Below are 15023 nucleotides of genomic sequence, written 5' to 3'. Positions count from 1 at the left end.
ACCACCCCGGCCGTGCGCCCTCCCTCCTCATCCCTTGTGCCGCCGAAGTCTAGATTGCCTGTGGGGACGAGCCCTTCTTTGATGGAGGCCACGACAGCGTGGATGAGCAAGGCAACGACGCCGACGCCGACGGAGGTCAAGGATCCGGCTGCCCTAGACCGCCTCGCGCGCCCTTGCTCACGCCCATCGCCGACGGCCGGCCCCCGCCTCCCTCCTCCCACGGCCGGCCACCGGCCCCCCGCAGACGGATAGGGCCGGATCTGGCAACCCTTGCCCTCGGTCCACCGGATCCGGCCGCCACCGGCCTTCCTCGGCCATGCCGCCGCCAGTAAGTCTTCTAGCCCTCTCGGTTCTCTCTCTCTTTTTGCAGTCCCGCTTTCCCTCTCTCTTTCTCTGAAAACTGCAGTGGAGTCCACGGTCATGGAGTGCCAAGGAGCTATCGCCGACGCTTGTGGTGCGGTGGAGTCGACGGGCTACTACAGGAGCGCGCCTGTCGTCGGAGAGCTTCGGATCAACCCCGATGGCGACGACTTCGATCAGTTCATTGTTCATCTCGTTCTGTGTTGAATGTATTTTTTCTTTTCAAGTGTATCTTAATCCCTATTCTGGATCTGCAAATCAAGACATTTGGTTAATCTGTTTAATCTATGAGACATTTGTGTGATTTGTGATTTTGTGAATCGGGCCACAAGCCCACTTTCTTTAATTGCATGAAATGCTATCACTGTCGGTCGTATCTGTGTGACCGCCGTTCCGTCTGTTAGTGATGCGATTTTTCGACCGTTACTGATGACCTTTTCTGTACTAGTGAGGCAGCATATGTCCAACACGGCATTTTCAACGGATTTGTTCTTCGTCTTGAAATTTGACCAATGATCAAACTAATAATATGTAGGTTATATGTTATAAATTTTATATTGAAAATATTTTTGAAATATGAATCTAATACGAGTAATATATATTTTGTAGCACGCATAACCCTCAAGTCAATGAATTATTGGTCAAAATAAAAACTCAAAATGTGTGCATTTGATTTTTATTTTTATTTGAAAATGAGGGAGTATCTCTATGGCACAGAAATTGGCTGCTCCGGATCGTGAGAAGGAAGCTGATAGGACAACCGTGTCCCGGATCTTGGAAAGAAGCACCGTGGCGGCATCGAGGTCCCTGGCGATGACGTACTTCTCGTCCAGATCCTCAAGGACCTGGTCATCCACCCTAGCAGGGTGCTTTTAGGGTAATAGACCCTCGCCGCAACCCGCTCGTCCGCCGCGACGGAGGTTTTTGGGGTTCCATTCCTCTCTCGCAGCGGGCAGGAGGAACACGATAGATTCGGTAGTGTGCTACAGGTTGGGCTTCTGTAGGTGAAATGGGCTATTGGGGTTGGATAACAGCGTCGTCCATCAGGCGCGCCATCAGAAGTAGGCCTACTCAGAAGTGGCCGCAGAAAGGTAACACTATAACCGTAACTGCAACTCTTAACTCAGTAGTCTACTACTGAACACTAACCGGTGACAAAGCAAAGCGCTCAACATCAGAGAGTCCATTACACTCGCAAAGATAACCGAAAACTAAACACCACAACTAGGCCTGGTAAATGGTCTGGTTTCGAATGGATAAAACGGTTTGGATCCTTGATTGGTGTTCGTTTGGACGGGTTAGACTGGGTTATGTTCACAATTGGTTCGGTCTGGTGCGGTTCTTAGTCAAATATGGTTTGGTTCGGTTCGGGTTTGGAGACAAATGGTTTGGTTTCATCTGGGTTCAACCCGTGGGGTTAGGTCGTGAGAGCTCTCCAACAGATCGGAAGTTGGCTAGGTCGTGACCTGCCGCTACGTCTGCGAGGGAGGGCAGCAGGAGGTTAGGGCGGCGTCGGCACTACAATTCCAGCGAGGGAGGGCGGGGGCGCGCTGCCGGAACGGAGAGGAAAGGCGGGGGCGGGCCGCACCACCACCTCGAGAAGCAAGGCCGGCGTGCGGTGCGGACGCCGGCGGCCTGGCTGTGCCGCCCTTCCGCCCTTCCGTCGAATCCTGTCGCGTGCCCGACTCCGCCGCCAGTCCATGTCCATCAATGAATCGACCGCAGGTCCGCAGCCTTTCTCTGAACAGCCAGCCTTCAGGTGCCTCCTCCTCCGTCGCGCCGTCTCCTCCTCCGCGGACACCGGAGCCATCGCGTCAGCTCCTCACCGGCGCGCCCCCTCCGCCCCAGTACACCCGCGCAGCCGCACCTCCTCCTCGCCGGAGCAGCTGCCGCTCCTCCTCCACAGGTTGCAGTGAAACATTTGGCACCACAATTTTCTGCCCCCACGCAGCGATTTATCTCCATAGACCATAAGGTAAGCTTTGGGGAATTTGCATTTTTTTCTCATTGTGTTGACTCAGTTCTGCAGTTTGGAACCGTTCTACTGTACTGTAGTGACTAAATCGTGTTTCCCTTGATGCGAATCCTAATTTATTTCATGGCTTGGAAAGGATACGTATGAGTAATACACTTCTGATGTGCGGTTGGAGCTTTCGATGTAACACTGATGGATGGATTATTTTCTGTAATTGAAGTTGTGGCTTTAGATTCTGAATGAATTGTTTGAAACCATTTGAGGTAAATGGGTTTGAAACCATTTGAAGGGAATGGTTTGGATTGGTTTGGTTTGAGGTGTCAATTCGGTTTGGGCTGGTTCAGTTTCTCAGAAGCTAATCGTGAATTGGTTTGATTAGGGTCCGCGGGGTACCGGCTGTGATCTGGTTTGGATACGGTCTGGTTCTAAACCATTTACCAGTCCTAACCACAACAGTGGAGCTCCTCCACACGCAGCCAGTGATCATCAACAAATAACTTCTGGAGCTAATTCGCACAGAAAAACTACAGGCACGCAACACCAAATGCAGGAAGGCGAAGTGAGAAATACATCATTCACGACACACGAGCATGACAGCATTGGAGTTCAGTGTTCAATACGAAACCTGGATGCATCGAGGGAAGAAAAGGGTGGAATAGAATTTGCAACTGCGGCATGACGATGGAAGCGAGAGCAATGAACACCGAATGCAGGAATTAAGGTCACCTAGGAAATCAAATCAGCAATGAACACCAAATGCAGGAAACTACTTTCCAAACTGGACTTAAGTGCTAAACCTCTGTCAACTCAGAGTCAGGCACCATTCCAGCTGCGTGCCAGCGAAAGGCATTCCAATGAGACGATTACATAGTGCATGTTGGTTTGGATGTTTGTCATGTACGCATTACCTGGCCGGGGGGCATTACCCATCTTAGTCAGCCTGCCCTAGTGCCCTGCAAAACAGAAATAATTCTTAGACAAAAGTTTGAAGTCCTGCTTTTACTGAAAAAAAAACATGAATAAAAACTGTCATGTTTCCCAGTGCATTCCCATTAATTCATCGGAATACAATCTCAACTCTTAGCATTAGGTCCTGCTTTTACTGAAAGAAAATAACATCATTAAACTGTCATGTTTCGCAGTGAACACCCAATCAGTGGAAAACATCTCCCAACGACACAGCCTAAGCATTAGGTCCTGCTTTTATTGAAAGAAACAAACATCAATAAACTTTCATGCTTCCCAGTGCACCCTCATTCACTGGAGAACATCTCTAAGCCTTAGCATTTTGCAAATTATTTCAATTTTGAGCCTCTTAGGTACGCACGCAGGATAGGTATTTGGAAAAATAGTTAGCGCTGTTCATTCTTTTATTAGGAAGATCGATTGCACAACAAAAGACTCCCTGTTTTGAGTTACTTCTGACAGGACATGATCACTCAAAAGAACCTTCTAGCAGTGGAGGTAATGTAAACATAAACTATAAGAAGCTGCCTATGATAGTAGCAGCTGTATCTCCTTTAGGACTAAAACTACTAAATAGGCCCAAACCATTCTAAATATAGAGTACTCGGCAAACATGTATGCATGCTACTGATATAAATTCCCGGCAGTAAGTAATATTTGAACTGTTCCCAAACCATTCGAAACCTACAATATTGCAGTAACCCAGAAACGAAGAAACCATCAATCACAGCACCATGCATGAGAGAACATGAAATTTCTCTAAGAACAAGAGAACAAGAAATGAGATCGCATTGGCATTGACAGACGAAATCCACTAACATTTTGGAATTTTTGGTAATACTAGCATGAGTGATCGATTGCATTGAAAAGCATAACCAACACTTTGTACCTAAAGCTTGCTCAAAAGTTTCATAAATCTTCAAGCAAGCTTCACATACACGAAGTATTTTTGTTTAGATTAAAGACATACATACACAGAGCATGCAGAAAGGAAAATTAAGTTTACACACTTACATATATGCACAGTTGCACACCATGCATCTATGGTTCTCTATCAGAGATGGAATGATTTGAGCAATGCCAAGGATGAACAATAAGATGGGTGGCAGACAGGGGACGCACTGATTGGTTAGCATCAATGCCGATCATGTTGTGAAATTGAACAAATTTGCGCGCACAAATCGATCGCTATAATTGTTTTCCAGGCTATTGATGCTCATCCGTGGAAGATGCTAACAAAGTTGCAGTGAACTAGATTTTCGTAACATAGGACAGTGTATGAAGTGGAATTTCGGGACACAGAGAGTAGCATGCATTCAGTAGCCTAGAACGCATACGGCATACCTGAGCTCGTGATAAATGGATGGTGGAAACTGCAAAGCGTGCACGAAGCGGGAGGAGACGTCGTGCCGCTGGAACGTCGGCATGCGCAAATCATTGCACAACACGCACTCCAGGACCCTCTTCACGCGGAGGTTGACGCTGAAGAGATGCTTGTCCAGGAAGAAGTACACGACGTCGGGGTCCTTGGGGTGGATGAGGCCGAGGGCGGGGTTCCTCTCTGGCAGCCTGGTGTCCTTGTAGCTCGCATCAGCCCAGATCTCGGCAAAGCCCACGTCGCACTCCGGCGTCCAGCTGCCGGTGTCCGGGTCCGTCAGCGTCCATGTCTTGACAGCATTGGGAGTGCCGGGGGCCAAGTAGCAGTCGCGCATCATCTGCGCGTACCGCAGTTTGCCGTTGCTCACCCCGATGCAGCGGAACTTCTCGATATGGTCCGCGCGATGGCCCATCACGGCGCAGCCGAGGGGTAGCGGGACGAAGCGGAGCGCCGGTTGTTCGGCGAAAGGGTCGCAGGAGAGGATGCCCCAGATCAGGTCGACCCACCAGAGCCTCCCCTCGTGGGCGATGACGCCGTTGCTTCCCCGCTGCCGCGCGGGCGTCGGGTACTTGAGCACCGTCGGGGTCCAACGGCGGGTGTCGGACCAGTAGCGGAGCAGGGTGCACTTCTGCTCGCGGACGTTGTCCGGCGGGGAGATGTGCTGGAGCTCAGCGACCACGTAGAATCTACCGCCTCCGGGTCCGCGGCCGGTGGCGGTGATGATGCCCAGGTTGTCGGGGTGGGCGATGCCGATGTCGATGCCGTGATCGGAAGGCGTGGGGAGCTTGAAGGCCTCGCGGTTGGACTCATCGCAGACTCGGTACTCGAGGCCTTCCAGCGGCGTGGCGTTCTGGAGCGTCGCAAGGCGGGAGTCGTCTGGAGGGCGCGGCCAACCTCCCCCGGTGGCGACGAGGAGGTGGCGTCCGCGCTCGTCGGCGGCGAGGAGGAAGGGGGGGCCGGTGGACTGGCTGTGGAGGAGGCATATGTGCGGGGAGAGGGAGAGGTGGGCGATTGCTGGGGGTGGGGCGTGAGCGAGGACGAAGTCGGCGCCCGCAGGGACCGCGTCCGTTTCCAGCACGCGCCCCAGGATGACCCAAGGCGGCACCGGCACCGGCGGCGGCGGAACCGGTCGCGGCGGCGGCCTGGGGATGTGGTCGGCGTGGCGGCGCGAGGGGCCTGTCCCGGCCATTTCTGGAGCGCGCGCGACAAAATGAGACGCACCGGTGCGGCGGTGCTCTGGTTGGTTACGGCTAGCTTGTCGCCTTGCGGTAGAATGTGCCTGCTCGTTGCAGGACTTTGTTGGGGATGGATCGGTTTATAGGGTTTGGAGCAGGTTGGGATGAGGATTAACTAGAGGGTGGAGTTTTGCTTCTTCTCATGGTGTGTTGTCGCGAGATGGCGGTAGGATTAACCGGTGGTTAACTTTGCCGTGAAAAAGAAATGCGGTGGTTAACTGGTGGCAGCCTTTTTTTCTTAAAAAAGGTCGGTCGATTACGTCATTCGATTAAGGTGGCAGCCTTCTTTTCCCCGAGACAACGCTTGCTGTTTGTGGTGGTCATAGTTTAATTTTGCCGGCAATTTGCTGTGCTCTGGTCTTTTGCACCGTGTGCTGCAATCGATCAAGACCAAATCATGGGACAAAATCGATACCTTCAGCAGAGGAACAATTAATTTCCATGTCCTGGCCGGTCCGACTAATGAAGGCCAGATAACAGGTTTTCACCTCGGACACGATCGGTTTTTCTAGCGCATCTTGATTGATAGCTAGTCCTAACTGCGTCATCCATCACTCCACAATCACGGTGTCCTAATCTCGTTAGGACATGGCCACCATCAAAACTCATCTCGGGCATGCACCAAACAGACCCGTGGTCTTCCACCTCATGCCACAGGGGATGAAGGCGCCACAGCCCACAAGCGACCTTCACTCGTGGGCTTGATGTCAGAGAGGCACTCTTTTCTTTTTTTTGCGGGAAACCTCGGAGAGCCACTCTAACTTGGTCTTGGTCGCAGTGTGTCCGAGTGGATCGGGGTATCACTCATGGCACCCATCGTCCACACGGAGCATCGCCGTGTTGCGGCCTCATCAAATATGGTTTGCCAGATCTGCCGTGCCCCGCTATCCACACAATCGGAGCGTCATGGTCACTCGTCCGTCAGTCATCACCACCCTAGAAAATGATTAGCCACCCGTACCATTGCTCCACCAAAGAAGGAGGTTCTCGCCACCCTTTGCCAACGGGCCTCCACCACCATGGCAAGAACAGAAGCACCCGCGGCATGGATGTTCAAGTGGCGGGTCTACTGCCGGACGTAAGGTTTGGCTCCACCGCTGCCTCGGGAGCGTACGGTAGTATGGACGAGTATTTTCACGTGGGACAAGTTTTTCTTCGAGAATCAGAAAAACAAACTGCTTTTGTAATTTGACACACACAGAAATAATGGCCAAAAACTTATGAAGAGTCATTCCCTCCTAGAGATGTTGCTTTGGAGTCCTCGACTTGTGTCGATTCTCGTGGTTAGTTGGAAGCTTTGGCAAATGGTAGCGAGACCCCATGACGGTTGTGGCATTTTTTGTTGTAGCAGTCCTCTTGGGTGTGTTATTTTTCTCTCCTTCGTTGGTTATCTTTGTAATTTGTTATCCCCAACATTGATCCTTTTATGTACTTTTGCCTCTGGACTTTATTAATTTAAAATCAGGCTCAATTTGAATCCTCGCTGTAAAAAACTCACAAAGTTTGATTAATTAGAGAAGAACCAGAACAAAATAAATCTTTGAGAGGAAAAACCATGACAATTGACTGCAGGAAAGCTACCAACCTAAATTGGATCGGGCACAAGAAGTCAATAATGCACGTATAGCCCCTTCTAAATGTGTAATTAACTAATGGTTAATATGGTTTTTGTCCTCACCCTCCCTGTACTCATACGGCTCCTGCTCCTCTGAAAAGGTGAAAAGAAGACGTTTAAATTTCAAAAATATGTTCACACTAAACTTTCCAAATATGTTCTTTTCACTAAAAGAATATGAAATTTTGAAGATTTCAAAATTAGTTTTTGGGTTATTTCAAAAATAAAATCAAATTCTGACTCAAATTTATTAAAAAAAGTTTAGATAGAAAATTCTACCCATAAAAATCTTGCTAGCTTGACATTTCTTGGTTCTAGTAAGCCCTTTTAGAAGAAGAAGAAGAAAAAATAATTCCATTATCATCTGGCGCCTGCATCACACAACCATATTTTATTTCACAAATGATCTAAGTCTCGCATGTAAATGTAAATACGTAAAGCGGCAAATAAGTGGACAGGAAACCGCGCACGGGACATTGGTTCTACTCTGTAACGAATAATGTGCAGTATGGTTTCAGGTAGTCACATATCTCAAGGAGTGCACAGCACAGGTAGAAGTGAGCAAAGTCCAACAATGTTTAGACATAACAGAGCCTATCGATCAGGTCGTCGAAAGTTCTAGCTAGCCATATGTATCATCTATGAAGACCATGACGTTGCCAAGCGGAAGATCATCTTGCTGGAGCTTTGCCGCCTAGGTGCAGGCGCCCGTGGATCCCTTGATTGAAAGTGTCGTATTTCACGTCTTGCCGCCGATGGAACCTAAGTACCCCTCTGAACGTTTGGACCTTCAAGATAAGCAAACATTTAACAAGACAAGCAAATACAGTATATGCTATAAATGTTGGGCATACGAAGGTAACTTAATTGCCCTGAATTAAAACATTGAATCCAGGAGAAGATAACAATATGAGGAAAACTGGGTTAAAGATGTATGCAAGCTTTTTGATGCTCCGTATGTACAAATGTAAAGATCCCTGAAAGTAGCTGCAAATCCAAACATTGCCCGAGAAAATAATGGTGATCTACTCTGTAACCATGAAGAAAATCAATGGGTAACATCTGTGGATATATAGTACTCCGTACTACTATTGATCAACAGTAACTCCCCAACAAGGATATGCATTCAGGCATAAATATGCATATGTGGTAACCCAGCTGCATTCCCAGAGATTTTAAAGAACTTGCCCCTATCCCCCTATATGCTGCAGCATTGAAATTGTTCCATGATATGCTAGGGAGTGTGATGATGGTTGTGTGGCTGTTGGTTGGGTTACAGTAAAGCCATGAAACAGGGTCATAACTCATGACTTATGACAGGCATATAGAAGGTAAAACAGTTTAACAGAGCAGAAGTGGAGGATCAACATCTTCAAGGCAAAGGCACTGAAGCGCAAATAGACGTAGATCATACACGGAGACTGTTATCTCCTCTATACTTTCCTCATAAAATATTTAAGCAGCAAGAACTTCATTATTATGAACAGAACATTGTGCCAATATAAAAGCTAGCCATTTACGCAACTTGTGGTGAACAACTGAACAACGGATGAATTAATCCATTTAATGATACATGAAGTAAGGTCTCAGGGACGGGAGCATGTATTCAGTTGTAGCAAAGTTAAAATACATATGATACTAACATTAAGCATCCTATCTAGGATCCAAGGTGAATCCTTGATTAAGTAACTGCTTGGTTCGCTTGTTCAAGACATGCAAGCAGTTCCATCGATCAAACACTTAATCTTAACCAATTTGATCTACAGGCTACAAAATTGCATGCTGAAGATGGTAACAGTAGCGATTCAGAGAATAGCAAAATCCAAACGACATAAGGGCATGAGGCAGGATTGGGAACATACCAGCACCATCGAAAAGCTTCTTTGTTTGCTGCCAAAGACGGACGAATCGGGATGAGTGGTAACGACTCGGCGGGCTGTTCATCTTGAAGAAAATCCAGTCGCTGCACTCACCCGTTCTCACGTCGACGCCGAAGATTCGGGACTGCAGGAAGAAGTAGACCAAGTCGTCGTCGCGAGGGTGGATAAACGCGACGGTGGGGACATGCTCCGGCAGCTTCATAGCTTTGTAGCTCTCGTCGTCCCAGATCTCTCTGAAGGAGATGTAACCGTCGTATAACCATAACCCGGTATCCCAATTGACCAGCATCCACTTGCTGACGATCGGCTGGCCTTGGGGCGAGTGAATCTGCACGTACCGTAAACGCTCGTCGCTCATCCCCACGCAGCGCTCCTTGTCGAGGTCCACCGTGCCGGCGAGCCTCTCGCAGCCGGCCGGCAGCGGAATGAAGCGCAGTTCCAGGTCCGGATTGGGATTGTCGTAGAGGAACTGGGAGGAGGTGAGAAGGCCGTAGGAGAGATCCACCCACGTGAGTCTCGGCTCGTCGTAGATTACGCCGTGGGCGCCCCACGGCCGGTGAACAGGAGGGTAGTTGACGTCCCTCACGAGCCAAGTATTGGTCCACGACACGTAGCAGAGGAGGGTGGCGACGTGGTTGCCGGGGGTGGGCTGGAGCTCGACAACCAAGGAGCCGGCCACGCAGCTGATGAGGCCGGCGTTGCCGGGGTTGACGATGGGGTGCTCGGGGTCGGGGAGGCGGGTGGCCGCGCAGGTCTTGAGTTCGCAGATGAAGTAGGCTTTGGGGCTGCCGTGGTGGACGCCGAGCGGCTCGGTGTAGAACCAGTCGAGGATGTGCTGGTTCGCTAGCGCTTGGTAGTTCCCCTGGGTGGCGTAGAGGAGGAAGCGGCCGTAGGCGCCGACGGCGGCGACGTAGGGATGGTTCTCGATGTCCTTGGGGTCGGAGGCGATACGACTGGGCACGGTGAAGCGGGAGGACTGCGGCGGGTCGTCGTGCCGGAGCGAGAACTCGGTGCCCGGCGGGTAGTCGTGCACGCCAGGGACCACGTGCGGGACGCAGACCAGGATCGCCCACTGCTTCTCCGGCGAAGGCGGCTCCATCTTCCGCTCCGATTACGGTTCGGTCGTGGCCAGAACACGAGCTCCCGCCGGCCGCCGCGAGGGGGAGGGGGCCGGAGAGAGGGGCGGTGGTGCGGAAAAATGTTTTCGAATGAGGGGATGGGAATGGGAGAGATGCGATGGTTTGTGCAGCGACGGCGAACGGCCTAGTTTTAAATCTGGATTGTGCCTCTGCTGTTTCGCTCTGTTGTGTTCCCGGACGCGGGCACGAAGAAGTGGAGACGGGATGAGACGGAGAGAGACGGCTCTGCGCTCTGGTGGGATGAGCTGTGCATGCAGCCGTGGGGCCCACGGGTGGGACCCAGAAGAGTGAGCTGGCAGCCCTGGCGCCAGCATGCTGCGCATTCGAGAAGGCAGCCGTGCGGGCGACGAAACGATCACAGTAGGCAGCTGCCGCATCGACTCCGGCACGGCAGCCGTAGTGTCCCCCGGATGACGGTCACCGCCGCAGGCTCACGATTACTCGGTATCTTCTCTGAATTCCACATTTTGCGGTGCCATTTGGCTTAGCTGTCGAGTGCCCAAGAGCTGCACGGCAAGTGTTCGATGAAATGCCAGGCACGAACCGTGACTGTAAATGGGACGAGTGCCTTCACTATACAAGGGAAGTTTCTCTGTAGCGAGGTCAAGAAAACAGTATCGTAACACAGATGCAACAAAAATTAGGTTGCGGAAGTTGTATATACCATCTGAATCACGGCGAAATCATTGCATTGCATGTGTTAGATTGGAGAGTGTTTTTTCCTCTTTGCTGTTTTGATTATCAGTTATGCTTTGGTACACCCTTTTTCCAAACAAAAACACAATTACGGGTTCAGATTGCATCGTACCCCTTCGTTACAAAGGGCGGTTATTCCTAATACCCATTGTCTTTAATTTACTAATAATCTTCTAGCAATCCATCTTAATCTTCTAGCAATCCCTGACGATCTCTGGCGGCTGCAGCACCTCGAGGTGCTCGACCTCGCTGGCAACGCCCTCCGCCTTCCCCCTGCAGCGCTACATATCCTAGAACTTTGCAACAACCATCTCCTCGAGCACGAACCCGTTGCCTTAGTACCCTTACTGACGGAGAAGAGGAGCTTGACGAGCAGCGATGCCAGCGGTCCAGGGTGCACACCCACGCCCACCTCACCGCCACCGCCAGTGCCTTGAAGGGCGTGCACCCTTTTGAAAGCAGGCCGAAAGAGGGAGGAGGCCGGGAGAGGAAGAGAGAATATCAAGGAGATGGAAAAATCAACCAAAAGGAGTTTTGGAAAAGGGTTGTACTGAAGCAGACCTCTTTGGTTATTTGGTTAATCGTTCACGGTTGTTTTCTCGAAAACTCTCATCTACGATTGATTGCCTGGTACGCTTGAATCCACCAACAGATGCAAAACGTTGTTTTCTCGAAAATTATAATTTATGGTTGACCGCCTCATGCACTTGAATTGACCGCACGCGTTGTTGCTATTGCTGTCAGCCTGTCACCACCAAATTCCCTGCTTGTCATGAGCCTGCTGCCACTAGGACTCAACCTGCACACGCTCCGGCTTCTGACCATAATCAATCCTTGTTGTGAGTCAAGTGCCACTGGGACCCAACCTGCATGGCTGCATATATATGCCACTCGAATCCAACACGCACTCGTCGTTGCCCCTGTTGTCATCGCTAAAATGGTGGCCCTTGCAGTCACCTAGACCTCTAGCAATGGATTTTGTGATCTTTTGTATCTTTCAATGGATTGGAATGATGGGGTCTTTTGGTTGAAATATCTAGACAAAAAAGTTGCAACATGCAACGTACTAAGTTTTGTACTACTCCATAGTAGATTTTGGTTTTGACTTGAAAGTTCTTTGTTCTTAATGAAACTAGACACCTCTCAACTATTTACCAATTGTAATGTAACTTTAAATATTTTGCATGTTGTGCTAATTTACCTTGCAACACAAACAAAGTGAAAAAAAAGTGTGCGGCGCTCAAAACCTCTCAACAACCAAACTTTGTGCCTCTGCAACTTATTCTCCATTTGATGCAACAAATTATGCAATAAAGCCTATCCGCTACCATTGCAACATTAAACTTACAAATTTCACTAATCTATATCAATATTTTAGAAACTGGCTTCATCACGATTGGGGTTCGCCGCTTACAGATATGAATGAATCGAGCATGTTGATATCGATTGAAGCTCTACTTCTGAGGTCGAGAATGCGTCCTTCTCGAGCTCCACCTTGAGGTTCATTGAGTGCTCACCATAGCTCCATGGTAAGCTAGAGGCAGTGATCTCCCTGACCTAGCTACACTGCTTCAGAACAAGGAGAAGGTCAAGAGGATGTCACTAATTATAAGAAGGGAGATGAGGGAAAAACATCCATGACCAGAAAAAAAAAAGGGAACGAAAAGATGAATTTAGTAAAATGTCTCTCATGAGAGGGTAAGGGTAAAAGGTACTTACGAAAGCATTTCCTCAACTAACTTAGATTGATCGTTTTTTTTATGGTTAAAGATTTATGCACTAGGTCGTGTGGTTGTCACGGGATATCCCATTATATGGGTCCATCAAACGGATGAATGACCTAACATCCTTTTTCTAGACCTGTAAAGTTGTAAGTAACAATTCCACTCAAAGAGAAGGAGAGATCCAAGGACAAAGCAGGGGAGGGGTAGGGGCGTCGAAGAACCATTTGAAATATCATTTTCTACAAATATGAGAAGAAAAAAACCCTATCATTTATTTAGCAGGATGTAGTGACTTCTGTGCAATTGGCATTGTGAAAAAGAAAATACAACATATTTATTAAAGGACAAACCCTTGGATTTTGCATCTTTGGATCCACGCAACCATAATAAAATGCATTACACTGAAATATATGCGCATCAAAGGGCGTAAGAAAATCCTAATCGATAGTATTTGGATTTGGATGGACAAGACCAACTACAGTAAAAATGTATTACGCTGAAATATATGCTGATTAAGAAATATCCTACTCGATAGTATTAACTACCTTAAATCAGGTTGATTTTGGGGAAAAAACCAAGTGGGAGGCCATGGACCGTGGTAACCTGCTGCAGGCTCTGTGGCTGTCTCCGGCAGCAATGGCATTACTGTTCGGTCTATCATATTGTAGATGCCGGAGTCGTCACACAACGGACCCTCATAACTGTTTTGGAACGAGTCTTCCTCATTCATAAAGTAGATGCAATATTGTCGAACTCCGATGCCGCCGCATTGACTGCCAGCTGCAGGGAGCGAGGCGGAACAGCATTTGCTGACAAAGAGTGCACATCTCATCAACGTGTTGACCTCCATCCATCGTCCACGGCTGCTGCTCAGATCCGCCGCCTCGAAGACATGGAACTCGCAAGTTCGCTGCTGAATGTCCGATTCTTCCGGCGTGATCAGCGGTACCTTGATCACCCAGATCACCATCAGCAGCCGGTCGCCGGAAGCGACGAGGTATTCCGGTGCACGTAATAAGAACAACCAGTACTTAAGACGTTAGGATGTAACAACGCGTTCTCTTCTTCCCTGTAGCTATGATATCTCGGGGCATAAAGATGCTTGCGTTTAGCGAGGACAAGAAGGACGCGGGAGGGGAGACAAGTGAGCGAGAGAGAGAGTGAGCCCTGCTGCTCCCGCCGCGCCACTGGCCACTCCGGCCGTGGCGGCCATCCTCCCCCTCCGTCGCCCCCGCGTCCGGTCTCCTCCATGTGCTCTGGGAGTCACGCGCCTCGGCGGGCGTCGCCCCCTCCTGGGCCCGCTGGTTCCTCGCACGCTGCTGCAGGAGTTGCCCGCTCCCTCGTCCGATCCAGCTGGTCCTCGCCGTCGCCCCCCAGTTCCGCAGCCGCTGCCTTGAGCTCATCAACGCTCCACGCTCCTCCCGCTCCTACGGTGATGCAGTCGCCCTTGGCGGTCCGTGCGACGCGCATGCGCTCCTCGGGAAGGCGCACTCTGCTCCATCCTCCCCCCGCTCGGTCCGGCGGTCCGATGCGCGACCGCGCCTGTCGTCTGTGGTGGTCGGCACCTTGCCCTCCCTGCCTGCTGCCGAGAAAGGAAATCCCTGGATCTCAGTGCCCTCCAGAAGTCGCCGCCCCTCCCCGCTCAACAGGCGGTTGCCCATGCTGCCTGGTTCTTCCCGCCGCCCCAATGGCGCCTCATCCCCGAGCCCCGCCCGTCCTGCCTTCTTAAGGCGATTCAGGGGACGCTGTTTCCGCTGCCTCAGTACCAACCATCGCCGTGCCGCCTGCCGCGACCCACCTCGCTGCATCAAGTGCTGGGCTTGGGGCCATCTAGCGAGGCGATCGAGGCCAAGCTCGGCACCCCGCCGCACTCGCTCCGAGTCACCCGTCATCACCCCGAGGCGTTCTTCATTCACTTCGACTTCCCTGCGCACCGCGACCGTGCCATCGCCCTCGGTCGTCTCGTCGTCAACGACTCCGCGTTCATCCTCCAGCCGTGGCGTGAGCTGGACCACGGCTCGATTGAGCGCCACGACCTCCACGTCCGCGTCGTGA

At 50.4% G+C, this 15023-nt stretch overlaps 2 protein-coding genes across 2 annotated transcripts; both read right to left on the bottom strand.

The window, feature by feature from the left end:
* Positions 1 to 3051: 3051 nt before the first annotated feature.
* On the bottom strand, positions 3052 to 5959 carry LOC112270994. The gene is made up of 2 exons (XM_024459807.1): positions 4646 to 5959; positions 3052 to 3288 (listed from the first exon to the last, which is right to left on the bottom strand). Exons 1-2 carry the CDS (start codon positions 5866 to 5868, stop codon positions 3267 to 3269), a joined length of 1245 nt encoding a protein of 414 aa, XP_024315575.1. The 5' UTR covers positions 5869 to 5959; the 3' UTR covers positions 3052 to 3266.
* Positions 5960 to 8082: 2123 nt separating this feature from the next.
* On the bottom strand, positions 8083 to 10508 carry LOC112270691. Its single transcript, XM_024458716.1, has 2 exons — positions 9392 to 10508; positions 8083 to 8317 (listed from the first exon to the last, which is right to left on the bottom strand). The coding sequence occupies exons 1-2, from the start codon at positions 10506 to 10508 to the stop codon at positions 8292 to 8294; spliced, it is 1143 nt and encodes a 380-aa protein (XP_024314484.1). The 3' UTR covers positions 8083 to 8291.
* Between the last annotated feature and the right edge of the window lie 4515 nt (positions 10509 to 15023).

This window comes from Brachypodium distachyon, chromosome 2 (genome assembly GCF_000005505.3).
Source record: "Brachypodium distachyon strain Bd21 chromosome 2, Brachypodium_distachyon_v3.0, whole genome shotgun sequence".
Classification (NCBI taxonomy): domain Eukaryota; kingdom Viridiplantae; phylum Streptophyta; class Magnoliopsida; order Poales; family Poaceae; genus Brachypodium; species Brachypodium distachyon.
Note: the sequence above shows the minus strand (reverse complement) of the source record. Positions and strands in the feature narration are given on the sequence as shown.

Coding starts and splice junctions, on each gene's coding strand:
- LOC112270994 (XM_024459807.1), bottom strand. CDS start 5,868: ATGGCCGGGACAGGCCCCTCGCGCCGCCACGCCGACCACATCCCCAGG. Junction 3,289..4,645: donor TCCATTTATCACGAGCTCAG/GTATGCCGTATG, acceptor TCTGTTTTGCAG/GGCACTAGGGCAGGCTGACT.
- LOC112270691 (XM_024458716.1), bottom strand. CDS start 10,508: ATGGAGCCGCCTTCGCCGGAGAAGCAGTGGGCGATCCTGGTCTGCGTC. Junction 8,318..9,391: donor GAAGCTTTTCGATGGTGCTG/GTATGTTCCCAA, acceptor CTTATCTTGAAG/GTCCAAACGTTCAGAGGGGT.